The sequence below is a fragment of the Vidua macroura genome, chromosome 6 (genome assembly GCF_024509145.1).
Source record: "Vidua macroura isolate BioBank_ID:100142 chromosome 6, ASM2450914v1, whole genome shotgun sequence".
NCBI classification, from domain to species: Eukaryota; Metazoa; Chordata; class Aves; order Passeriformes; family Viduidae; genus Vidua; species Vidua macroura.
In genome coordinates, this window is record NC_071576.1 from 55667659 (window position 1) to 55694786 (window position 27128).

Here is a 27128-nt window from a genome sequence, read left to right on the forward strand (position 1 = left end):
GGACCAAGTCAGAAGGAAAACTTCCTTTCCTGTTTTATAGCATGTGATGAACCACAGAAATCCTTTATATAGATTTGCTGTGTTGGTTAATTTCAGTATTTATTCTTTGCTTGTTTCTCTCAGGTTCCCCATTTTTAAATTTTGACCAGGATTGGGAACTTTGTTGTTTTTTTTTTTTTGTTTTTTTTTTTTTTTTTTGTTTTTTTATTGTTTGGTTGGGGTTATTTTCCAGTGCAACAAATCCTTGTCCCTGTGATTATTGATTCAGGATTGACACAGAAGTGGATACACTTTCCTACCCAAACTATTGTATGATTCTCTTTTCCAGACTTGGCAGTCTTTGACCTTGTGCTTACATGTTGTAAGATTTATTGAGGAAGGAGGGTGATGGCAGGTACTGGTTACAAACTCAGTTACAGTTGCAACACTCCCCAGACCTAATGAAAATACAGAATTTCTACATTATCCTAGCTACTGTGTTCTCTACAAGGTCTCAAAAACACTCTTGACTTTGTGGAGGGAAGCTGGAAAATCAGGAATGAAGAATTTTTTAAAATTTATTGTGTGTGTGCAGAGTCCAAGGTGCTTTAGCCACTCAGTACTTTTCCTAAGAGATTTTATTGGAAAAATACTTCACTTTGAATTTAAACTTTCAGTATTATTTCAAGTAGGAACTGTCTTCCCTGAACCTCTGATTCCAAGATCTTAGTGTAAGAAAATAATGAAATTTTGCCCTTCAGAGTTGCAGGAATCAAGGCTGTATTTTAGAGTAAGCCAGTTAATATTTTGTATTATTTTCATCATTGTTCACATTTAAGGAAGATACTCTACTGCTGATTCTGATTTTTTTTTTTCCCCACTCTGTTTGCATGTACTATAACTTTTTTACAGGAGTGGGGTTTGTTTATGCTTTTTTATTGTGTTATATGACTAATTTGTATGTGTTTCCTTCTTTGGGCCTCTCAGTGATATCTTCTTTGTAAAATCTCATCCAGCTATCCAATATTTTCCTGAGGGAGCGCAGGCAGCTTTTCATCTGAGATTGATACTGGTAAGATTGCTCAAAGATAACGCAGGGAAAACTTGGCAACTGCTCCTGTTTGCTCTGTCATTGATCCATATATTGCTTAGGCTTTATTCCATATTTAGCCACGGCCCTTCATCTCAGTCTTGCCCAATCCTCTTGCACACCTGTCCTCATTGGAGCACTGTTGGGTCCTCAAACAATGGAAATATTCACAGCTCTTTTTTTAATTGCATTTTGACTTTCAGGGGTCCTGAACTAGGAGCCAAATGATGTCAAAGGTCCAAAAATCAAATTATGATCTTCAAAATCAGGCCTTTCATCTACCCAATAAATAATTTTCAAAGGCTGATTAGGGTAATTTTAAAAGGCTTTTTAAAGTAGTGGAAATGTGTTTGTGAGTAAATGATACTGTTGTGACTTCTGCTTTATTTCTTATTTCTCCCACAGAGCTTTTGGGAATTACTTCTTTTACACCTATGGGTCAGGTATTGTACTTTGTGCTGTTAACCTCTAAACACAATTGCACTTTTTCCAAGGCAGGAAAAATTATTTAATAGCAAATCCTTCCCTTGTTCTGGCTGACTCTGCGGGGTTAAAGGTTTTTAAGTAATTCAGCCAATCATTGCACAAGTAGTACAAAGTCCATCTGTTACATCATCAGAGACTTTTTCTATATCTTTTTACCTCTTGAGTTTTCTATTTATTAACCTTGAATTAGTGAAAAAAAGTGTGGTAACTGCTAATATTCAAATGAATTTTGTTGTTCCCATAGTCTCCTTTCCAAAAGCTGGTCTTTTATTTCAGGGTCTGAGTTTGTATTCACATGAGACAAAGAAAAGGCTTTCTTACTAATTAATGGAAAGATATTGTCTCCTCTCAAGGTTATTCAAAGTACCTGGACCAGCCTCTTTCACTGACTCATCTTCTGCCTGGCACAGCCAAAATCTGATCTAATCTTGGTTTAGCTGCAACAGCAAGTTTTGGATTTGACCAAATGTCTGTAGGGGATTTATTTTACTTTTGGTTTACCTTTCTGTAGTATAATCTTAATCCTGTATAGGTGGGGAGTGTACATGGAGTGTGCACATGTCTCAGCCCAACACAAAGTACAAAAAACCCCCTCAAACCAGATAAATTTTGAAGAGAGTAGAGGCCTTAAGCTGGTTTTAACCCCATGTGTTTCTTGGCCTTGTGACAATGAGGATGCTCTAGAGAACAGTAATGGAAACACATTTATGTTTTTATTCACTGCATGTGCACTTGCTACAGTCTAAGTGTTGTTTGTAGTTTATCCTAATTTATTGTACTTTAAACACATTGCTGGAACACCATGTTAATCCAAAATCCTTGACAATTTCAAATTCAAGTAAGCAAATGCTGTATCAAGCATTAAATCCTCCACATGAGGAAAACAAAATGGAACAAAAAAAAAAAAAACAAAACCAACCAAACAAAAAAACCCCACCATGATTAGCGGCCTCTGACATGAAGTTAAGTGTGTGCAGCTCCACCAGTCCATGATCTGACTTGAGCCTGTGCCCAGGCTCAGAAATGCTCAGACTGAGTCAGCAAAGAGCTCCTTCCTCTCCTAACAATTCACCTTCTGCTTGCCCTGCCCACTCTTAACATATCTGAACCATAACCCTAGGAAAAACCAGAAGAAAAATTCAGGCAGCTTCATCTCTACTGGAATTTTATCCCTCAGTCCTTACTCACTTTGTTCTGCCAGAGAGTCCCTTGTGATCCCTGCCCCTCAGCTTGCTGGGAATGCAGCTGTGGCAGGCTCTGAATGGTAGCACCAAGGTTTGTCCTTTATTTGTGCAGGTAGGCATCGTGCCAGAGCTCTCCCGAGGTTTTCAGGGACCTGGGAGAGACAGAAAGAGAGGACATACCACATGGCTGCTCAGGGGAGTGCTGCTGGGACAGGGGAATGAGGTTTTGTCTCTGCTCATTTCCCAGAATCCCACAATAAGCTGAGCTGGGAGAGACCCACAAAGATCTCTCCCCAAGAGTGACCATGTGCCCAAGAGGCTAAAAGGAGAGCAAGGCAGCTCTTGCTCTGAGGATTCCAGTCTCTCCTGCATCCTCCTGCAGTTTTGGGGTTTTTTTTTTACTCACTGCACGATGTCTGCGAAGGCTGTGAGCAGAGGCTTGCACTGGTACTCAATGCCATGCTTGGCACACAGGGACTTCACCAGAGGGGCCACCTTCCAGTAGTTGTGCCGTGGCATGGAGGGGAACAGGCTGTGAACAGGAGACAGGCAAGTTTCACAAGAAATCCTAGCTATTAGTGCTTCCCAGGAATCACCCAGCTCACAATGAGCAGGGTCTGTAGCTGCTCCTAGCTCTTCTTTCCCCCTGCTGTGCATTTAGCACAAGGAACTGGTAGGAATTTCCTGCTTTCCCCTCTGTTCTTTTCCACACAGTTTGTCTCCAGAGTAAATGATGTTTATGGAAAAAATTACTTTCCCCTCCTTCCCTTTTTCTGGAAGTAGCACAAAGGAGGAGATGAGCCCATCCTTCATCCTTGCATATCTCACTCTAACGAGTAACAGCAAAAAAAAAAAAAATCAGCAGAGGTGGCTTTAAACTCCTGTTTAAAGACAAAAACCAGGTGCTTTAACCAGGACATTTCCATTGATCCTTAAAACCTACTACTTGGGATTGACTCTATTGCTGTCCTTGCATGGATCCTGCCCCTGTTCCATTTCCTCTTGTCATCCTGTGGATCCAGTGAAAGTTTTCAATTACATGATTTTCTTCAAGAGTTTTAAGTTTTAAAGGCAAACTCATTGGTACCCCACAACTATTTGTAGAATTCAGAGCAAAAAAAAGAATAAGGAAGGAGAAAAAAAAAAAGAGAAAGAAGGAAAAATATTTTTAAAAAATGAGGAGGGGAAAGAAAATTCCCTCTTGGGGTGAGTACTCACTGATGCTCAATCTGGAAATTGAGGTGCCCTGTGAACCAGTCATTGAAGAGTGACTGCTCCACGTTGCAGGTTGCTTGGAGCTAGAGGAGGGGGAGAGGAAAGCGAAGTCAGAGACAGGTCAGAGTATGTTTAGGTACCAGAGCTCGACCTGGATTTCATTTTGGATTGCCCATGAGTGTGTCATTGCTGTAGTCCTTTACCTTTTCCATGACTGAATCCATCAGCCTATTAACCTTCACCTCCCAGCCACCAACAGATTTCCCCCTTAATGCAACAGGAGACTTGCTTATGGTTAAAATTTGTACCTGTATGGCCACAATTCCTAAGAAGGGAAAAAATATTTTACCTGAGTAGACACCCAGTCCAAATTCTTGTCGTAGTCAATATCCATTGGGATGTGGTTCATCTGTGAGACCCAGACAAACCAGCTGCTCTCCAGCATCCTGTGCAATGAGATGAGAGAATTCAGTGCTGGGTGAGCAGGTCAGCGAGGAGCCATTGAAATAATGGCAAAGCCAGACTTAAAGACATGACTGAACACTAGCCTTGCTAAGCCAGCACCTGGATGGACTTGCAAACCCTGGAAGTTTCATATTTCCTTATGAAACTCATTATTATTTCATGTGTTTTGTTATAACACTGACTGGTGTTCAACTTGTTTTATCTGTAGCCAAGGCCCAAACTGATTAGAATCTGTGAAATGATCCAAGGGGAGAGTGTGCTGACCATTCAAGTCAGTGCTGCTGGATAATACCTGGGCATTTGCAAGCCCAGGCTAAGCTGTTTCAGTTAAATGTTCTCTTTCAGCAGCAACAGACCCAATGCCCAAAGCACTGAATGTTATATGAGGTAAATATTTCTCAATTTGGTCAGCACTCTGACCAAACTGTGAAATCTCTTTGTTGCCACAGCTAATGAGGCAACACAAAACTTGCACTGGCAATTGAACTAAAGAATTATTAATTAAAAAGTAGGCAAAAAATTAGGTGGTAAAGGAGAATGTGGAAATATAAACACAGAGAAAGGCAGGCAGGTACAGATGGAAAGAATGCATAGAGAAAAGGCTGAAGAAGCTTCTAAAGACACATCACCTGAATATAAAATAATATGCCAGGAGACTTTTTGTTTCTAATAAAGATCCATAAGTATAAAAGAATCTGATGTAGAAGGTCAGCATCCAGGCCAAGTCCTAACAAAACCAGAGACAACAAGAAAAGCATGTCTTTATAAATTACATTTACTTATTTATTCTTTAAACCTTCATACTACAGGTATAAGAGAACAATTTACTTTCAGCTCTGACAGTCTTTTTCTGAAGGGAATAATCTAGAACAATCAACACAAGCCTATGATACTTTGTCACAGCTTGCTGTAAGAGGTGAGAGCATTCTTGCCCAGCAAGGAGCTGGCTGCAAGCTCAGAAGGAAGGCTGAAGGTCCCCATCTGACCCCTTTTGGTCACACAAGTAGCAGTACTCACCACCCAGTACTTCTTTGTGTAGGCAATGTAGAATGTGTGGCAGTGGAAGTAGGTGGGGAACAGGAGGGGAGGTAGAGCTGGAAAGAAAAATTCATCACTGGTGACATCATAGACTGAGTGACAACATCAGCCTGGGAGGGAAGGGTCTTGAATTCCTGCTCAATCTGGAGAACATTCCAGGTTAGGATGTTAGGATGGTTTAGTGCCTTGAAACATTTCTAGGTCTGTCCATTAATCTGAGAGATCTTACAAACCTCAGGTTTCATCTTAGGCTCTTGACTGAGGAACAGCCACAAATTATTATTTTGAGAAGTGGCTTCTACAGCCCAAAGCTTATCGGGCTCCTTATTCCTTAGTGCAAAGCAGGGCAACAACAGGAATGCATATGAAATCCCTTTTCTATCAGGGATTTGGGGTTGAAGAACTCAAACTCAGCCTTCCAAAAGGACATCTCAGTTGCACTTAAAAACCCAAGAAACCAAAGCAAACCAAACAAACAAACAAAAAAACCCTGAAACCCACAGACTTTGATACTACTGAAAGATATAGTATGATATCATAACCCAGAGCCTCTGTGGAGGATGTGGGAGATCTGGGATAAGATAGGTCAGGTCTTCAACTCTTCCAAAAATCTGGTTATTATTATTTTGGCTTTTTATTGTGTTCTTTGACTCAGGCACCATTGTTTTTCTTCAGTTCTCCAGGTAAAAAGTAGAATCTCCAAGCCCCTTTAATACTTCTCAGGGAACTGGAGGAGGATAGAGATACTCACTGATGAAGAAGTATTTGTGTTGGTGGTTGTAGGGCATGTATTTTTTCTTTTTGATCCCAAGCTGTGAAAAAAACAAAACAAAACAAAAACAAAAAAAAACAAAAAACAAAAAAAAAAAAAAAAACAACCAAAAAACCAACCAAACAAACAAACAAAACAAACAAAAAAAAAAAAAAACAGGAAAAAAAAAATTAGTTGAGACCAAGCAATTTTCACAGGTAACTTGCTCTTTTCCATTTATTTTGCAGAGGGACTCTTCTTGCACACTTCCCACAACCCTCATTCCTTTTTTTCATGATTAATTTTGTGAAGAATTAGATACATCAAGGCTAAGTTATGTTAGTGGTCAGAAATACTTATTTTCTCTCATTTTTCCCCTTATTTCTTCTCTGATTCTCTAAACTTAAATGGCAGTTCCACGATGGCATGGAGAAGAATATTTCACTGCTGTAGTTGCTGTGATGGGGTCTCAAGAACTGATGGGATCTACAGCAAAAGGGGTTCAGCACTCTTACGTTGTCACTCATGGCAGTGTCCAAACAGGACAAACTGAGAATATCCTACATGGTCCAACAAATTCTACCCAACTGGAGTTCCAGGAACAGCCCTGGGTTTCTCAGTCCTGCTGTTCCTGTCACAGCAAACTCTCCTAGAACACATGGACACATCAAAGCCACCCCTTTGACTGAGTCTCATGCATTAATATTAAAATAATAATTCCAGGCTGACTGTAGCCATGCCTTACATTGATTGATGTTTACAAGTTATCTAATGATCATTAATTACTGAGCTGTTGTTCTAGGTCATTAGGTTTCTCCAACCATGAATGTGCTGGTGGATTTTTCCACCCTATATACAATGCCCTTACATCATGTCTAATTTACTTACATCCACGTATCAGCTGTTTGAGACATTCTTACAAGGACTTAGTGTGAACTGTGGAGAAATAAACCTCTTTACAGAAACTGCCATCACACCTTAGTTTTAGACTTCCCACACCCACTTACTGACCTCCACAGAGAATTTCTTCCCCAAAGTGAAGAGGAAAGGGTGCATATCAATGTCAGGGTCCTTGTGGAAGCAGTTGGGTTTGGCATGGTGCTGGGAGTGCAGGAGCGTCCACCACTTGGCCGAGGCCCCCTGTTTGAGGGAAGAACAAAGCATGAAAAGCACTTTCAGAGCCAGAATTGCCTTTACTTCCTGCCCCTAATCCCTCACCCAGTGCTGCACATGCTCCACAGAGTCTTCAGAACACACGTTTCTACAGGAAAGCCCTCAGAAGTTTCCCAGGGACTCACAATCAAATGGCACATCACAAACTTGTGTAGCAAGTGGTTCCACTTGGTTTTCCTGAATACTGAGAGGTGTCCTAAATCATGCTGTAACCAGGAAGCCTGGACCTGGAGGAGAAGAAAGAAAACTTTAGGAGGGGAGAAAAAGAGGAATTGAGATGGGGGTGGTGCCACACTCATCCTTTGCTTTGAAATATCAAGACTTATTTTCCGGACACTGCTCCCAAGTCACCAGCAGAAAGGGACTGTGGAATCCTGACAGTCCCAAGGCTTCCCGCAGAATAGATCTTGCTGAAAGAATCCCAAACTAAGTTTAGCGTGAGCTCCCCACATGCAGAATTTCTCCTTGGTATCCAGAGAGTGTCTGTGTTTTTATGACAAAGTGAAACTGTGCCAAGTGAGGAAGCAAAGGACAAGAAACTGCTCACATGTGTGTGTGTGTGTAGGTTGATGCAAGTCCACGCCATGGAATTCATTGCTTACCTGGGAAATGGTCAGCAGCAACAGGGAGAAAATGAAGGGCAGTAAGGATGTCCCAAAGTAGAAGAGGATGAGCCAGGCAGCTGTATCCAAGAGCAGAATGTGAGCCAGGAGCAGGAAGAAGAAGAGTTGGTTTGGCTCCAGCAGTCCCATTCTCTCAACTGTAGCGCGCAATTCCCGGAAATCTTTCACCAGCATTTCCTGGGGGAAGCATCAGGGTTACAGTTCTCTGGTTTTAGAGAGCACCACTGCAGCCTCATAACCCAGAAACCACTTTAATGGTAGGGAGAAAGAACAAAGGATCTGGCTAAAAGAGCAAGAGCTGGGTTTAATAAACATTATCATTGTTCTGCTACAGCTTTTTGTTGAGGAGCCAGGACCAGCCATCACAATGTCTGCATCCCAATCCCTAAAACAAATCCTCCTCGGTGCTTCTTCCATCAAATCCTCGGAGGCAGCAGAGGGCTCAGCTGGAAGCTGTGTTTAGTGGGAGCTGTGCGTGAACTTCCCATGCCACCTTGTGGTAGGTCTTTGCATGAAATTTTTCCTTATATTTGTCTTCACTTTTCCCTTCCCAGGATTAACAGGGGAGAGTTAAATGCACCTATACCTGAAGGAGAATATTTATTCTCCAAGACTATTCCTTTTCCTTTTGGTTAGCTCTTCCTTAAAGCAAGGGAAAGAGGTGATAACTCAGCTATTTAGTTAGAGAGGCTGTAGAAAAATTCATCTTCAGGAACTTCATTCTCGACCACAGAATGTGGACTTAGACTCATATTTACACATTGTTTATAAGTAATAGCCAAAAAAAAAGTGAGAAACCTGAATCCTATTGCTCCAGGAGCTACGCTGATAGAGAACAAGGTGTAATCTCAGAATATTTCCCTTTAGTCTCCTTTGATCTGCTTTGCAAGGACAGACTTACATTTTTAGTGGGCTCAATGCTGGGTTGGTCTGGTGCCAGCTCCCCAATCTGCAGTGGCTTCAAGTACTTGCTCACCAGCACCTTGTTGACATGGAATGCCACAAAGGCATCCTGCAAAGGCACAGCAACAAAGGAAAAGAAATCCAGATTTTGTTAATTTTTTTTTTTTAATTGCCTTTCGAATCACTCAGTTTCTGGAAGTGTCCAAGGCCAGGTTGAAGCAACTTGGTCTGGTGGAAGGCATCCTTTCTTTTTCATCCTTTGTGAGAGAACACCGCAACAAAATGCAGCACCAAGAGGACTTCACAGTTTCAGTGTGCAGTGTCACCCTTTCTAAAATGTTGGCATTAATTGTACTCATTTTTTCATTCCTCAGGTTCCTTTGCTCACTGAGAGTCTTCTGTGCTTCTCATCCTCTCCTGAGCTGCCACCTTTCATGAGTTTCTGCTTTTGGTTAAAATCTTCCAGGTCAACTAAGATAATGTCTTAATTTTTCATAATATATATCCAAAAGATTAAGCAATGGACCTAATACAAGATGGACAGACATGAAAGTGGCTCAGATCTTGCAGGGCTTAATGATTTGAACATGGAACCAACTACCTACCAACCTGGCTCAGATGCCAGAAACAAAATATCTGGTTCATCCATTGTCTGGGATTTTCTGGCATGCTAAAATGAAAGAAATCTGCCAGTAGTAATTCAAGAAATAAGCAATGAAATTACACAATGCAAAGTTCAATTAATATACAATTTGAAATCTAAACTTGATGGACTGAAAATTCTTTTGATTTCCTTGAGCCTCAAATATCCCTTAGATATGGAAAAAAATGCTGTAACTCACAGCAACTGCACAAGCAAGACCAGAAGATAAGAGGAATCCTGAAGAGTTAAGAATCACAGAATGGTTTGGGTTGGAAGGGACCTTTAAAGCTCCTCTAGTCCAACCCCCCTGCAATGAGCAGGGACATCTTCAACTACATCAGATTGCTCCATCCCACCTGGTCTTGGAGGTGTCCAGGGATGGGAAATCTCTGGGTGACGCATACCAGTGTTTCGCCACCCTCATCATCAAAACCTTCTTCATTATATCCAATCTAAATCGATGTTCTTTTAGTTTAAAGCTATTCTCCTTTGTCCTGTCCCTCTGGGCCCTTGTCCAAAGTCCCTCTCCGGTTCTCTTGGAGCCCTTTAGGTAGTGGAAGGGGCTCTGAGCTCTTCCTGGAGTCTTCTCGTCCCCAGGCTGAACACTCCCAGCTAGCAGAGGTGCTCCAGTCCTCTGAGCATCTCCATGTGCTCCTCTGCTCTAGCTCCAGCTGTTGCTCTGATTTAGCTGATTTTGCTCGGGAGAATCCGCTCCGATCCCGTTCCCGTGGGCTGCATCTCCTCATTTGCCCTTTCCCATGCCATGGGGATGGCGAGGCTCGCATGGAGCGGTCATACTTCGGTCCCCCGACTCTGTCCCATACCCCGATTCCCACTCCCAAGCTCTCTCCGCACGACTTTTCCCGGGCGCCCTCCTCCGGCACATCCCGGCTCCCGCATCCCCGCTCCGCTCACCGTGGCGTCCTGCCCGGCGTGGCTGACGAGGAGCCGGGCTCCTCCCGGGTGCCTCCGGTAGAAGTGGCTGATGTCGTACACCTTCCTGTCGATCACCAGCCAGCGCTCCTGCGGCGCCGACCCTCGTCCGTTTCGCTGCCCGATCTCCTCCCAGGTAAAGCGCCGCATCCCCGCTGCGGTGGCTCTGTCCCTGTCCCCTTCCCTGTCCCCATCCCGCACCTCCCCGCCGCCCCCCGGCGGTGCCATCCTGCCTCCTGCCCTCCTCCCGCCCGTAGCTGCAGCCCCGCTTCCCGCTCCGCCGTGGCATTTAAGGGAGGGAGCCGCCCCGGCGCCGCTCCACGCCTCCTCCACCCGCTCCAGCTCATCGAGGTTGGGTCTGCCTCCCAAAATTGCCCCTTTCCCACCCTGGTTCTGCACCCCCAGTGCCCAAAGCCCTCATGTAGTACCCTCAGGTGGAGGGTACCTGACTGCTTAGGGAGGGGTCCTCAGCAAGTTCATTCCATTCCCAGGACGGGCTCGGACAGGGAAAACTTTCCTTAAAATATTCCGTTAATTAACCAAAAAAAAAATACCACTCTGTAGCTTCGTTTTTGATGTTGCAGTCCACAAACCCTTTGGATGAAACATGAATTAAGCATATTCTTATGTCCTACTAAAAAAACCCAGCAACCAAACCACCCCAATCTCCAGCAAACTCAGTATAAAACTCATCAGTTAGCACCTGATGAAACCCTGTATTTCAGTCCAGTTTTCCAACACTCACAGCGAGCAGGGAGCTCCCACAGAACCCATGGCAGGAATAATCCTCGAAGCTCTGTCCTGGGTGCTTCTGTTACCTGGGATAAACCTGGGATGGCACACATGGAATGTTGTACCTGATAGCAGGTTGTGAAACTGCTGTTTCTTCCCCTCCCACTGCCCCCTTCGTGTTTGTAAAATTATTAATTAGATTTGGGGACTCCAGGAAATGAGCATTAATTGCAGAACAACACTTGGTGCCACTTTTCCTTTCCCTCTAAACAGTCACAGCATCCACATAATTTTCTCTTGTCAAAACAGACCCAATCTTGAAAATTTAAAACTGTGATTGACTGAATGATTTCTTTATCCTGTAGAAAACTACCTGTTAAAACATACAACAGCAACAACCCAGATGGAGGAGCCCACAATTAGGACAGGCCTTTCAAAGTACATGAATTAATTTATCTGAGATACTATCTTTTGATGATTAATTAATTTGAACTGATTTCTTTACATTTATAACATTTCTCATGCATCTATTTGCCCTGGTTTTTTTGTTTTGTTTTTTTTTTTTTTTCTGCCCTCAGTGTTTGTTTGCTCTTGAGTCTACTTGTGCTGGTAAAGCTCACACTTGATAATGATTCTGCAGTCTAGATTTCCAAAAGAAATGTTGATGCAAAAGAAGAAATCTCATCTCGTTATCTCAATCAAACTGTTTACACAATACTTCTCGCTCTTCTTCTTTACAGGAACGTGTGAAAATCCTAAAGCTGGTTTCTCAGCCCAGCTCCCAGAGACAGCCAGTGCAATAAGGTGCCTTAAAAAGAAGTTTAATAGTTGTTATCATCAACCTGTTTCTTTGCTTGTCCCCTGTCACAGTAGGCACCATTTCCTCCTGATTCCTGGGCTTTGCCATCCCTTTAGGCTCACATTTGGTGCTATTTGCAGAATATGTTTTTATAACATTTGAGATAAACCACTTCCAGCACACCAGCACGTACCTTCAGGAGGGCAGCACAACTCCTTCCTTTTAGCTTCTCCTCTTACACTGAATACTCAATATTGAATATTCAGCAGAAAAGAAGGAAGAATCCACCCCCTTCTTGTCCCGTGCTCATACCTCCTTAGCTACTTTACGGAATTATTAAGGTGGGAAAAGACCTCCAAGATCACTGAGTCCAACCTTCAAGATCATCAGCTCAACCTTTCTCTGATCCTAAAATCCTGCACAAGGTTAAATAGCTCCCACTGGGTCAGTAAGTCAAGCAGGCAAAAGCTTCCTCCTCAAAGGGTTTTTAGTGTATGGAGCACAAAAAAAATAACCCCAAACATGACAATTTCTGTGCACCATTCCAGTACCTAAAGGGCCTCCAAGACAGCTGGAGATGGACTTTTTACAGTGGCCTGGAGTGACAGGACAAGAGGGAATGGCTTCAAAGTGACAGAGGGCAGGGTTAGATGGGATGGATATTGGGAAGAAATTCTTCCCTGTGAGGGTGGGAAGGCACTGGCACAGGGTGCCCAGAGAAGCTGTGGCTGCCCCATCCCTGGAAGTGTTCCAGGCTTGAACCTGGGGATGTCAGGAGACAAGCACAAGCTTAGCTAGAGTTTTATATTTTTTAAAAACTGCCCTCGAGCGCCCAAAATGGTAGCGAGGTTTTAAGACCTTACATGGCTTTATGTCAAGCCCTTGGATAACTGAAGCTTTCATTACCTCAGGATGAGCCAGGTAACCTGCTGAAAGAAGGAGCTGCTTGTCACATGCAGGACACTCATGACATTATCACTGTGTCAGACACTGCTCTGATAGGAATGCTGATAACAGCACCCAGTTCCATTGTAGCAGCAGGTCCTTCCAAGGGGGAAAATCCATTTGGGAACAAACCCTTCATTAATCTGCACCACAGCCCTTACATCACCAAGGTTCCAGCTCCTCAGTTTTGTACCCACATTAAGCAGCTCTGATTGGTTTTGCAACCTGTCTTTTCACAACGAAGATGTCAACTGCTAAAAAGATAAGCATCAAATTATGACTTGATAGCTACCAGATAACCATTGTTACTTCACATATCCCATGTCTTTATGCTCCTGTAATCCAGTCTTCTTTTCCTTGCACTGTACCAAAGCTGCATGATGGTCCTTGGTCCTTTCTGGAACTTTTGTCTTAATACATATGTCATCAAGCCTCAAAAAAAAAAAAAAAAAAAAAAAAAAAAAAAAAAAAAAAAAAAAAATTGGGGCAAAGCTAAATGGGCTTTTTTGCAGATTAAAATCTGATTTTTTCCAAACTGAGCTGTTGCACTTCCTAAGTGATTAATATATTTGCTGACTGCCAAAGGAACTCCATTAGTTCCCCTTCTGCATGTTATGAATGTGGCAGATTCTGGAGAGAAACATTGATGAAATGATTGACACCAAAAGCATGGAAAGGTCAAGCACCTTCATAAATGAACAAGCAGGAATCTCCTCTCTCTTAGAGAGAGGAGAAAATGGAACAGAATGGAATACAACAGAATATTTCAGTTGAGTTGGTTGCAAGGGACTATCATTTAATCACTTAGATAATTTAGCTCACTACAGATATCATGCCTGACCACTTCATGGCTGACCAAAAGTTAAAGCCTCTACCATTGCTCAAATGCTTTTTAAACACTGCCAGGCTTGGAGCATCACTCACTTCTTGAGGAAAAAGGAAAAAAAAAAATAAAAGGAGCAGTAATGAAGCTGAGTAACTCAGAGCAAAACATAAATAAAAATATAAATAAAATAAATTACTAAATATAAATAAATAAACCACTTAGTCATAAAAATGTAATTTATAGAAGAATGCAAATTGTATCACTCCCGTTCCTTCTTTTTCTTTTCTTATTCTTTCATGTGGTGCAACTCCTTAGAGGAATGTACCCTCTTCATTCCTCATTATTCTTAGCAGGATGTGAGCAAGTCCTTGGAATTTGCAGCAAACTGGAAGGGACACCATGGCAGGGACTTCTGAGGGTCCTGATGTTCTGCTGCTGAGGACCAGTAGAGCTAATACTGTTTTGGTGATAGCTTAGCCACACAGGCGCAGGGCAGGGCTTTCCTCCTGCGAGCGCAGGAGGCTCTAGGGAGCGCAGCGAAGCAGAGCGGGCAAGCCGGGGCGTGGCACGGCAGTCTGCACAGGCAGGGTTGGTTTCCTCCTGCTGGTGGGGTTTTTAGTTTGTTGTGTTTCTGTTGGTTGGTTGGTTTTGGGGTTTTTTGTTAGTAGTGGTTTTTACACGATCAAAAGCCGCAGTTAGTGAAAGTGTATGTAGAGAAACAGAACCCTCCAAAAAGGATGTGTCCGTCCGCACCCTTCCTGTGCGGAGTGTTTGAGCTTATCAGTGGTTTCCGGGGGCGTTGCAGAAGAACCCTGCCTGCGGTGTGAACAGTGAATGATCTCCTTTTCTCGGTGGCCGAGCTTAGGGAGGGAGTTGAAAGACTAAGGAGTTTCAGGGAAAGTGAAAGGGAAATAGATTGGTGGGGTTCAGTCCATCCATCCTTAAGGGAGGCCAACCAGGAGTCAGAGGACTCCCATGCCTCCCACTGTCGCGCAATAGAAGGACACCTGGTGGATGTAGGGGAGTAGAAATGGGTGCCTGCTCGGGGAGGTAATAATAAAAATTCCTCCTGACCCCCATCCCCTAGCCAGGTGCCACTTCAGAATAGGTATGACCCCCTGGATCTAGAGGGTCAGCCAGATGACACAGAAGAAAATTATCTGCCTAGTGAGCCTCCCAATTACACTTAATCTGTCAAACAGATCACTGCCTCTGCCATTAAAAAGAAAAGAAGGGTAGTCCTTGTGGGTGACTCCCTTCTGAGGGGAACAGAGGGCCCCATGACCCATTGACCAGACCCACCCCACAGTGAGGTCTGCTGCCTCCCTGGTGCTCGGGTACAGGATATCACTGAGACTCCCTGGGCTGATTCAGCCCTCTGATTATTACCCACTGCTGATACTCCAGGCTGGCAGTGGTGGGATTGAAAAGAGAAGCATCAGGGTAATTAAAAGGGATTTCAGGGCACTGGGTCAAGAGGTTGATAGGGCAGAAGTACAGGTAGTGTTCAGGTAGTCCCTTTGGTGGCAGAGGAAAATGATGAAAGGAGTAGGAGAGTGCACATTATCAACAAGTGGCTCAAGGGCTGGTGTCATCTGCAGAATTTTGAGTTCTTTGATCATGGGGCAACTTTTACAGCACCTGGCCTGCTGGAACTGGATAGGCTCCATCTCTCTGTTAAGGGCAGAAGGATTTTAGCTCATGAACTGGCACAACTCATTCAGAGGGCTTTAAACTAGGTTTGAAGGGGGTAGGGGATGCAGCTGGGATGTCTGGAAGCAGGCCCAAGGGCAGTAAGCCTGAATTAGGGGTGAAATCAGTTGCCCAGCTGAGGTGCATGTATACCAATGCATACAGCATGGGTAAGAAACAAGAGGAGCTGGAAGCCGTGGCACAACAGCAAAGCTAAGATGTAGTCACCACAGAAATGTGGTGGGTTGACTCACATAGCTGGAGCACTGCACTGGATGGTTACAAGCTCTTCAGGAGAGACAGGAAAGGGAGAAGAGGTGGAGGGGTGGAGCCTCCCTTTATATTAGGGAGGCTCTTGATGCCATGGATGCTGAAACTAATGATGACAAAGTTGAATGCCTATGGGTAAGAATTGAGGGGAAGGCCAACAAGGCCAACATCCTACTGGGAGTCTGCTATTGTCCACCCTACCAGGCAGAAGAGGTGGACAACTTATTTAATAAGTAGCTGGAGAATGTCTCAGGATCACCAGCCCTTGTTCTTGTAGGTGACATTAACCTACCAGACATCTGCTGGGAACTTAATAGAGCAGAAAAGAGGCAGTTCCCAAAGTTCTTAGAGTTCTGGAAGTTCTTAAAGTTCTGGAAGTTCTTAGGAGGACAATTCTTTGTCGTAGCTGGTGAGTGAGCCCAGCAGGGGAGGGACTATGTTAGAGCTGTTGTTTACAAATGGAGGTGGGCTGTGGGAGATGTGGTGGTTGGAGGCTGCCTTATGGCGGCCTGGGGTCCCAGGGGTCTGTCCGGCCCCCCGGGCAGCTGCCGCCATAGGTGTCCCGGATAGCGCTGTGCTGATGAGGCTCAGCGTGTCTGGGCCCTCGGGCTAGCTCCCAGCCGCAGGCGACCTAGCGAGCAACTCTGGAGTGATTTCAGCTCTAGTGAATTCAGCTTCTAGTGATTTCAGCTCATTGCTCGCTATGTGCCTCAGCAGACGCAGGGATGGAGAGAGGAGAAGCCGGTATGGAGTTCCACAGCAGTGTCTTTATTGGCAGCTCCAGCAAAGGTTTCCAGTGACAGCTCTTCTGCCGAATTGGACAGAGATGGAGTTTATATTGAGTTTTGGGGTGTTAGAAATTGTCCAATGGCCAGGGTTGAGGAGAATATGACCTATAGCCTTACAGAGAGATAACAATGGTCCGAGGGCGGAAGAAGGGCTGCTTTGGTCCACTCATCATGACTATGCATTTCTTATCTTAGGCGAATGACCGCCATGGAGGCCTTGCAGGGCCTCTGCCTGCTACACTGCCTGGGGCATAGTGATCATGAAATTATAGTTCTCAATATTTGGTGAAATCAGGAGGAACATCAATAAGAATTTTACGTTGGACTTACAGAGGACAGACTTTGGCCTATTCAGGAGACTTATTCAGAGAGTTCCTTGGGGAGCAGCCCTTAAAAAGAAAGGAGTCCAGGAAAGGTGGATGTGCTTCAAAACAGAGATCTTGAGGGCACAGGAACAGACTGTCCCTGTGTGCTGAAAGATGAGTCAAGGCAAACATCCAGCCTGGATGGGCAACGAGGTTTCGAAGGAGTTTAGGAATAAAAAGAGGGTGTATCATCTTTGGAAGGAGGGTCAGGTCTCTCAGGAAGTTTTTAAGGGGGTTGCTAGGGCATGTAGGAAAAAAAATTAGGGAGGCCAAAGCTCAGTTCAAACTTAATTTGGCAACTTTTGTAAAGGATAATAAAAAATGTTTTTACAAATGTATTAATGGCAAAAGGAAGGGTAAGACCAACCTTTGTCCTCTACTGGATGCGGGAGGGAACTCAGTAACTGCAGATGAGGAGAAGGCAGAGGTGCTTAAGGCCTTCTTTGCCTCAGTCTTTAGTGGGAAGACAGCTTGTCCTCAGGACAGCTGTACTCCTGGCTGGGTAGATGGTGTCAGGGAGCAGGATGAGCACCCTGTTATCCAGGAGGAGGCAGTCAGAGAACTGCTGAGCTGCTTGGGTGTTCATAAATTTATGGGAACAGATGGGATCCACCCCAGGGTGATGAAGGAGCTGATGAGCTTCCCAAGCTGCTCTCCATCATTTACGAGCAGTCCTGGCTCACTGGTGAGGTTCCAGGTGACTGAAAGCTGGCCAATGTGACACCCATTCACAAAAAGGGTGGGAAGGAGGATCCTGGTAATTATAGGCCACTTGGCCTGACCTCAGTACCCGGTAAGGTTATGGAATAGTTTATATTGAGTGCTATCACACAGCACTTACAGGATGGCCAGGGTATCAGACCCAGCCAGCAGGGGTTTAGGAAGGGTAGGTCGTGTTTGACCAACCTGGTCTCCCTTTATGACCAGGTGACCTGCCTGGTGGATGCAGGAAAGGCTGTGGATGTTGTCAATTTGGACTTCAGCAAGGCCTTTGACGCTGTCTCCCACAGCACACTCCTGGAAAAGCTGCAGCCCACAGCTTCGAGAGGAGCACTCTTTGCTGGGTGCAGAACTGGCTGGATAGCGGGCCCAGAGAGTGATGGTAACAGTGCTGCATCCAGCTGGCAGCCAGTCACCAGTGATGTCCCCCAGGGCTCTGTGCTGGGGCCAGTTCTGTTCAATATTGTTACTGATGACATGGATGAGGGCATTGAGTCTTTCAATAGTGAATTTGCACATGACACTAAGCTGGGAGCGTGTGTCCATCTGTTGGAAGGTCGGAGGGCTCTGCAGAGAGACTTGGAACAGCTGGATGGATGGACAGAGTCCAATAGGATGAAGTTTAATAAATCCAAGTGCAGAGTCCTGCATTTTGGCCACAATAACCCCCTGCAGCGCTATAGGCTGGGGATGGTGTGGTTGGACAGTGCCCAGGCAGAAAGGGACCTGGGGATACTGGTCAACAGCTGACTGAACAGGAGCCAGCAGTCTGCCCTGGTGGCCAAGAAGGCCAAGGGCATCCTGGCCTGTATCAGGAATGGTGTGGCCAGCAGGAGCAGGGAGGTCATTCTCCCCCTGTACTCAGCACCAGTGAGGCAACACCTCGAGTGCTGTGTCCAGTTCTGGCCCCTCAGTTTGGGAAGGACGTTGAGACGCTCGAGCACGTCCAGAGGAGGCAAGGAGGCTGGAGAGGGGCTGGGAACACAAACCCTATGAGGAATGACTGAGGGAGCTGGGGGTGTTTAGCCTGGAGAAAAGGAGACTCAGAGGTGACCTTTATCACTCTCTACAACTTCCTAGAAGGTGGTTGTAGTCAGGTGAGGGTCGGTCTCTTTCTCAGGCAGCAACTGACAGAATGAGAGGACACAGTCTTAAGCTGCATCAGGGGAAGTTTAGGTTGGATATTAGGAAAAAGGTTAAGATATTAGGATAAAGGTTTTTCACAGAAGGAATGATAAAGTTCTGGAATGGTCTGCCTGGGGAGGTGGTGGAGTCATCATCCCTGGATGTGTTTAAAAAAAGACTGGATATGGCACTCGATGCCATGGTTTATTTGAGGTGTTAGGGCATGGGTTGGACTTCAATGATCTTGAAGATCTCTTCCAACCTAGTGATTCTGTGATCCTGTGTGATTCTGTGAACTGCTCTCACAGGTCCCTTAACCCCTTGAAGAAATCTGGAAACATAGAAGCCACCTCCTACCAACTTTTCCTCACTTTTAACCTCTGACACTCTAAGGAAAACCCTGCATTATTCCTATTTTCTTAATCCCAATTGGCTTTTCCAAGCACCAGATGACCATACTTCTACCCAAAACAAATCAGAAATTTCCAGTGCCAAATTCAGGGCTGATGAGGTACTAAATATATGGCTCTGCATGTCTGAACAAGGCAGGCAAGGATGTCAACACAGAGACGCTTCCATGGGAACTCAAAACATATTTGAGAGTTGTTTGAGCCAAGCTATGGCACAAAAATAGGGAAGAGAAGAACCTGAACAAAAGCTACAAAGAAGTGGCTGGGGAATGTTAACATGGGATAACTTCTAGTGCTGTTAGTGTGATAAATGGGAAATAAGCTGAAGAAAATGCTGGGTACAGGAGTAATGGAGGTGGCACATGCTGAAGTTGCTGCATAATACAAGGGATTCTGTAATCTCTGGGGAAGTGATTTCTCTCATCAGCCTTGTTTCTCACACCTCAGACTTCACCATGACAGCAATTACCTACAAGAGAGGCCAGAAAGGGGAGACAGAATAAAGAAGGACAGACGAGCTCCACATAAAAATTACACATAAAACCAGTTATATGATCACTCACTCCCACAGGAGACACTACTCTCTTGTTAGAGCAAGAAGTAATAAATAAAGCAACTGAAAGCTTATCAATCCACATGACTTTCCCTCATGTTATCCTGATTAATTTAGAGATTATTTGTCCTACCAGTCCTACCAACAGCAGAAAATCAGTGAAAGTATTTCACAACTGCACTATTTTAGAGTATTTCAAACTTGGTCCTGGGAAGTGAAAACAGAGTTAAGGTTATGCCCAGTTCTATACATGATTTCAGAGATGTCCAAATCTACCAGTCCCTCTCTTCCTCCCTCTTCTCCTGCAAACACAGACACTTTATTTTAGAATAAAGGTCAGAGGAAGCCAGAAATCCCTCAGAAATCCTTAGCTCTTCCAAATAATCTTATATGACAGTATTGCTAAGCTGACCTCTCACTCTCCAGTGTACCCGGAATATTCTGAGCCGATTTCCACTTCACATTGCCAATCTGTGGGGGAGAGGGGGATTAATGTTGCATAATTCCTAATTTCTTAGTCCTGTATATCAGAACCATAATTACTTCCTTTCCTAATCTCCAGAGTGTGACATACTGATGAAGAGAGTGTTTGGAAAAGGCCAAAGGAACAGCCTAGCAACTCTAAATATGTTGGAATTATGAAGGAAAAACAACAATATCAATCTCAAATTATAAAGTCAAGAATTAGGAAAGGAAAGGAACAAAACCCATCCACAGTTAGCTGGTATAGAAGGTAAAACATGGTTCTCACTCATGGTGGAAATTCAGCAGAGAGATTTCATAAGGGTGGTGATTAAGTTGCCATCACACTACTGGCAAGGATGGGGAAATGCAGAAAAAAGCTGGAACCATTTTGGTTGGAAAAGACCTTTTACAGTTATGCTCTTAAAGCAAATCTGGAGAGAAACTTGTGACAGTGTCCACAGTAAAAGCACATTTTCTCCTGGAAGGGAAAGCAGAGAGGGGCTCTCCTTATGTTTGTGTCGCTGCATTCCCTCCTTTTCTTATAAAAGAGAGGAGTTGTGGATTTCAAGAGCTAAGGAAGCACAAGGACATGAAGAAGAGCAAGGAGCCAGCAAGGATTTGCTGCACATTACAAGCTGTGTCCACATCCTACACAGACTCACAGATCCCATTGGTAGGAAGCTTTGTCTGTTTTAGTGTTTGGGGAAAACTCCAAACTCATTCCAGCTCCTGAGTAAAGATCCACCCAGCCTTCCCACCTGAGGTGTGTCAGCAGGTACAGGCAGGCCCCACCAGCCATCAGGGTGAAAACACATTGCACAACCCTCCAAATTACCTTCCTCAGAAGCTTCTTCTGTAACATTTAGACACAACTTGTGTGTCTTTCACTGCACCTCCTGAGAAGCACTTCCTTTGCAGTTCTTTGCACCAACAGGCTCATACCCAGCTGGAAATCATATTATTCTGCAAAATTTAAACACACAAATATAAATTGCAGTGACTTTTTGTTTGGAAAACAATACTGCAAATATCATCTGAAAATGTGATTGGTCCTTTCATACTTGTTTCTTCCCCCCCTCCCCACCCCCCTTTGCTGTTTGCAGGAAGTCTTCCAGGCCAGGCTGGAGCAAGCTGTTCAAGTGGAAGGTATCTCTGTCCATGGAGCTGGATGGACTTTAAGGTCCCTTCCAACCCAAACCATTCCATGATTCCATGAAGAATATAATGTCCTTTAACAATCTCACCCCCTTTTATCAACTGCATGTTTAAGGATTATGTTGTGTGGTGGCGCAGGTACAGAAAATGCTTCATGTCACCTGTGTCTCCAAACAGAATGATGTGAGCACCAGAATATTTAAAATACAGTAAATGAATTTAATCACTTAGCTTTAGCTGTCTTAAAATGCATAATGTAAATGATTTATGTGTTCTTGCTCTATTATCATGTAAGGAAATGGACAGCATAAATTAGATCCAGAGATAATTTTCTCTCTCCACTGACAAGAAAACCCAGGCAGCAGCTTAGACAAGATGTTTGACTCCATAAAGATGGACAAGATGAAACTGATTTGAGGAGTCCTTCAGTGCCATTGTTGACAAGGTTATTTTTCTAAAAAGTCATTGCTGCAGGCAGCACAAGTTTTAGATTTAAAGAAAACTGGAGTACTTGAGTTCTAATCAGCATTTCTTTGTATTCCCTCCATTTGTTATGGACAGTGACCAGCTTAGCTCATCTTGTCTTTCATAAGTGAAATAATGAAGTTCTTTAAGGAACTGTGCTTTCAGAAAAAGTCTGCAGAAGCAGTTGAAATAGAAAATCAAAGAATTAAAATACCCCTTTGCAGAATTGCACTCTTACGATTAGCTTTTACAACTTCCTCACCTTTCAGAATGAGCCTAAAAGATTCTCCTTTATTCTCCCCAGGGGAGACAGAACATAAAAACCCCAGTGAAGTTATTCAGCCAGTCTCAAGCAAGAACTGGTGTTTTCCACACTTAAAATTGTCTTACAAAATCCCAGACACCCACTCACTCCATGAGGACAATCTTGTCACTTTCATTGGAGGGAAACGAGGGGGAGTGGAGCCAAGGAATATAATTCACCCTGTCACTCAGGAGCCATTATCAAGATCAAAAGGGAGGAACTGTATTTTGTAGCTGGACCAGTTCCTTGCTCAACCTGTGCCCAGCACCACCTGGCTTACCTAACTGCCTTGATTCACCTGGAGTGGCTGGATCCACATTTCATCACAATCCATCCTTTCTTTTGGGGTCTTCCTCCTCCTGCATCCCTGTGAAGGGCAAAGAAGCAGAAATGGAAAGTTAATGCTACCTAAACCTCACTATTCTTGTTTGTCAAACAGAATTTATCTAGAACAACCTATAAAGTGTCTAGTTTATCTATATTTTGGCTTGCAATTGCATTTGGAAACATAAATTTGCATCAGTGACATAGGCACAGGACACACTAACTTCACATCCCCAGGTGCACAAGTGCAGCTCATTCTGGAAACCTCAGGGGTTTAGTAACTGCAACCTCAGTGTTGTAAAATAAAGGCTACAACTCAGACAATCAAAACCTGTGCCTTTGCATATGTGTAATAACAATATCTGTTGGAAACTTCTTGCCCGTCGTTTAGGAACCCTAAAAATAATTAAATATTCATTTCATAGTAGTGTCCAACATATAAAGAGCAGATAATACAATTCAATCAATCAATAGAAGGGCTGTTAAGCACAGATAAGTGAGTGTTGCATTGCAGTGCCTCCTTTAGGAAGGTTTTACATCATAAACATCCTCATACAGGACAAATGTGCCGTTGCTCCTGCTCAGGGACAAAAACAGCAGTTCATTTCAAAGTTTCCTTTATTCTTCTTACCTATGGTCAAAATGTCTCATTTTTTTTAGGCAGAACCTTTAATTATCTTCTCAAAAAAAAAACCAAAAAACCAAAAAAAAACCCCAAAAAACCAACAAAAAAAAACCAACCCAAACCCCCCCCCCCCCAAAAAAAAAAAACATTTAAAGAGTCTATAAGGTTAAAATTGTTAAGGAACACACATTAAGGAAAAGATTGACTGGTCTCAAACATTCAGTAGAAGAAAAACATTCATAAAGTATAACAAATATTTAAATATTTCCTTGCACAATCCCTGCAGAGCTTCCATGGATCAGCAATGGTTTATCATTATCCTTTTCCAATATCATTAGATAAGTTATCTCAAGAGTCTAATTATTTCCTGTAGATAATCAATTGCTCAAAGTCTAAAAACATTCCATCACTAATGATTATTAATGCTGACCAGATTATTTAATGTTCCCTTGTTTTTTTTTTAGAGTATTATTTTATGTTCTTCAATCAAAACTAACATGTGTTATTGAAAGAATTATTGGTAAAATACAGTTTAACTATTACCAGATGTTTTTTACTTAAGCTTTTTCTGATTATGAGTTAGTAAACAAAGAATAAGTGTTCATAAAAGTTATCAGAGTACGCATCATTTAAAAGTACCTAAGCAAAACAGAAGGCTAAAAGTTTTAGGGGGGAAAGGTATCTTTAAAAGATAATGAAATGTTAGAACTGAGGCAGATAAAGCAGCTTTTGAGGGAAGCAAAGACTCAGAAAGTAACTGGGGAAATGATAATAATAATGGAGAATAAAAATTACAATATGAGAATAAAACCCAGGCAAACTCTAGATTTAAGGTGAATTTTCATGTGCAGTTCTTCTCTCAGTTCTGCATCCTTGAACTGAGGGATCCTAACTGAGACAAGTCCATTAAGTAACTAGATCTTTATTTGGATTCATGGATTACCATTCCACAGCTTAACTGGTTGGAATGCTTTGTTCTTCTAGTATGGGATGTTCTTTAGGTGTTCCATGAGCCACCTGGAGGGTTATCCTTGGAAGGAAATTGCATTATAAATCCTTTGCTCCAGCCCAGCAAGATGGATATTAATGGATACTGTGCCAGTATTGCATTTGTCTTCCCTTAATTGCTCCTAATCCTTGATGAGACAAACAGAGGCCTTGGGCTATGCCTGTGGGACACTTCTCAAGTACTAATTGGATAATCTTAGCCCTGAGCAGCTAAACCCATAACCTTTGTTTATGTCCTGACTGCTCACAGATTGCAAACCTGAGGAGGCACCAAAGCACTCCACACACTCCAAGTCCTGTCCTTTGGGCATGGAGCAGAAAGCTTGAGAGCAGCTGGGATTATCCCAAGGTAACTAGGATCTGGAAATAAATACAGCCTTTACCATAGCGGGATCTCCCCGTGTCCTGGGACAACAGTAAGGAAATTAATTAAAAGACAACAGGCTCAGTAATTCATTTGCACCTTTAGGGATTATATCAGAGACACAGTGAAATTAAATTTCCCGTTGGAAAAGGCATGAAAGGCTTTTGGGAGCTGCTGAGGGAAGCAAAGGAATGAGTTTAACTATGCAAGGCTGAGTCAGGCCCAACCACTGCTCTCACTGGTCTCTCACAGGATATTACAGGGAGCAAGCAATGGAAACACCACATCCCCTTGTATTTTTTATAAGATGGATTGAAAGAAAAGGCTTTTTGAGAGGCCATGCAGCTATTCCTATGCTCCTTTCCTTGGAGAAGAGGTTTTGGAGGAGAAGGGAACTCAAGGACTCTGACCTGTCATCCAAACTCCAAGGCTCTCCCCCTCAGAAAACGAGGTGCCAAAAAATTGGTAGCAAACACTTGCTGTGGTAAAAAATGACCTCAAAGGTGACATTTGTCCTCCTGGACACTGAAAAAGCCTTCACAGCATCCAAAGCTATGCCCAAAAAGCAGGTGCTGAGGAGCAGGCCTGCACATGACGTGGAAAAGCAGCACTAAATGTGAGGCCATGGGCTGAACCTGCTCTTCGTGGCTGCAGGCAGACACGGCCTCTCCTTTATGAATAAACCCTCACGATTTGGAGGAAAAAACAAGAGAGCCAGATTTTCACACTGTGAAATTTCATGTGAGCAATGATCCTTCTTGTTCAGGAGATGGAATGTGTTCTCTAAAATATACAGGTTTGAGGTGAAATTTGTGAATTTTGAGTCTTGTGTAGTCCTAGCTTCTGTATCCATCATTATTTCAAATAACCCACCAAAAAATATTAGAGTTTTCATCTCATTTTTTCCTCTCTTTCATGAGCTACTTATAAGTTGGAATTCTTGTCTGGAGAGAATTTGGATTCTTTTACTCCCAGAGCAGAACTTTGATTAAATAGCTCCAGCTGCAAAGCTGCTATAAGGTAATTGTTACAATTGCACCACCTTTTCATTATCAAATACACCTAATACAAATGTAACCCAGGAGAGAGATTTTTTTTAAAATGTTGTCATTTGTTATAGTGATTTGGATAACATTTCTCTGTTATTCACAGCAGCTATACTTAAGGGTTTTTTTTAATATTGTCATTTCTTATTGTGATTTGGGTAACATTTCTGTGTTATTCACAACAGCTGTTCCAGGGAGGAATTCATCCAAGCTTGGAAAAGGAAAAACTGACCCATTTCCAGGTGCAACAGCGGGATTCTGCCACAGGGAGGCAAACTTAGATCATCTTTCCTTATCCTTTCCCCGTGTTTTATCTTGAGAGCCCCACCAGCTGATTAAATTCTCAAGTCTCTCTAACCTTCCTCTCCTTAGCTGTCCAAATATCAATCAATTAGAAACTCAGCTATCTCTTCCTAGGGAGTGAAGAAAATCACAGTGGTTTTCTCCAGATCCACATCCGGTCAAACACTTCTTTGAAATCATCTGGAAAATAAAAGTTTAAGAACTTTTTATTGGATTTCAAGTCATAAGAGGAACTGCTGACCTCGGAATTGAGGTAAAACAACCCCAGTAACCGAGGATTACACTCCAAAATCAGTGATTTCATATTTTGATTTTAGAAAATGCAAAGTATAATCCTGATATGTATTCCATGGTCACCTGCATGCATTTACCAGCGGGAGAAGCACATGGCTGCAGCCAATATTCAGCTTTAGTAAGCACCAGCACACCTGGAGCAGGCAAGGTTTACTCCCAATTCCAGGTGGGAATGATGCTAAAAGTGTCAAGCAGTGACCCAGAGGCCAAGTTGAGCTCAGAGATGAGTTCTGGGCTTGCCAGGTGCCAGGTCGCCCAGTGGGAAACTTGTTCAGAGGTTTTTTTTTTTAGAGACAAGAGGGATTATCTTGCTGTCAACAGATTCAGACAAGAACACCAGGCACACCCTGGTGTATGCAACTGAAGAGTGACAGCAGACAATAAAACACTGCATGAACGAGGCAGCTGTGCCTCAAACTTGCTTTTAATAGCTGAGGTCGTATTTAAGAGCTCATTAGTCAAGAGATAATTCCTTTTCCAGGAATATTCTGTTCTACAGGGATTGCAGCCCTGAAAAAGGAGCACCAAAGCAAATTATATTACATAGATTTTTTTCAAAGCCATGTTTTCATTAAGAGAAAAATTGAAGGTTTTTATTTCCTGGGACACTGGGCAATGGCTTCAAACTGCCAGAGGGTGGGTTTGGATTGGATATTGGGAAGAAATTCTTCCCTGTGAGGGCAGTGAGGCCCTGGCTACATAAAAGGACTGCAGTTGGTGCTGATCAAGGCCTGAAAGGCACCATAATTCAAGGAATACAAGGATGTGGAACTGGGATCTTGTGCAGCTCCCTGGACAAACCAACAGCTTGGATTTGTTGGCATGATATCTGTTATTTTAGCACACAGTCAACAAATTTGCAGGACATTAGCTGGGAAGTCTCCTCCTCTGCTTTCTTAAGTCACTGGGCATACTCATGGTAAGAAATACCAGTAGATTTTATTCAGCCCAGCTGCCTAAATCCAGGTATTACTCTGGATACTGCCTCCCCCACCCCATATTTATTTCAAACCAACTTTGAAAGAGTGGCAGAATCCCAAGAGTAACTAAACTGGAGAGAGTAGCCC

General features: G+C 43.3%; 1 protein-coding gene across 4 annotated transcripts; it reads right to left on the reverse strand.

The window, feature by feature from the left end:
- Positions 1-2249: 2249 nt before the first annotated feature.
- LOC128809215 (acyl-CoA (8-3)-desaturase-like) lies at positions 2250-25413 on the reverse strand. 4 transcript variants are annotated; one of them, XM_053980999.1, is made up of 15 exons: positions 24518-24741; positions 23990-24076; positions 22378-22464; positions 21009-21136; positions 8906-9016; positions 7984-8181; positions 7507-7608; positions 7220-7348; positions 6209-6269; positions 5437-5513; positions 5049-5146; positions 4304-4400; positions 3958-4037; positions 3146-3271; positions 2250-2891 (listed from the first exon to the last, which is right to left on the reverse strand). In XM_053980999.1, the coding sequence occupies exons 4-15, from the start codon at positions 21033-21035 to the stop codon at positions 2840-2842; spliced, it is 1158 nt and encodes a 385-aa protein (XP_053836974.1). In that variant the 5' UTR covers positions 21036-21136; positions 22378-22464; positions 23990-24076; positions 24518-24741; the 3' UTR covers positions 2250-2839. The 4 variants fall into 4 exon arrangements, with proteins under 4 accessions (XP_053836974.1, XP_053836977.1, XP_053836976.1 ...); XM_053981002.1 differs by lacking the exons at positions 23990-24076; positions 24518-24741 and adding an exon at positions 24915-25413; XM_053981001.1 differs by lacking the exons at positions 23990-24076; positions 24518-24741 and adding an exon at positions 24829-25413.
- Positions 25414-27128: the final 1715 nt, after the last annotated feature.

Bases quoted from the DNA above. Each gene is read 5' to 3' on its own strand.
- LOC128809215 (XM_053980998.1), bottom strand. From the start codon at position 10,711: ATGGCACCGCCGGGGGGCGGCGGGGAGGTGCGGGATGGGGACAGGGAA. The intron at 5,147-5,436 runs GTGAGTACTGCT...TGGTTTTGTTAG, and splicing joins ACACAAAGAAGTACTGGGTG to GACTTGGCCTGGATGCTGAC. The intron at 2,892-3,145 runs GTGAGTAAAAAA...TGTCTCTCCCAG, and splicing joins GCCTTCGCAGACATCGTGCA to GTCCCTGAAAACCTCGGGAG.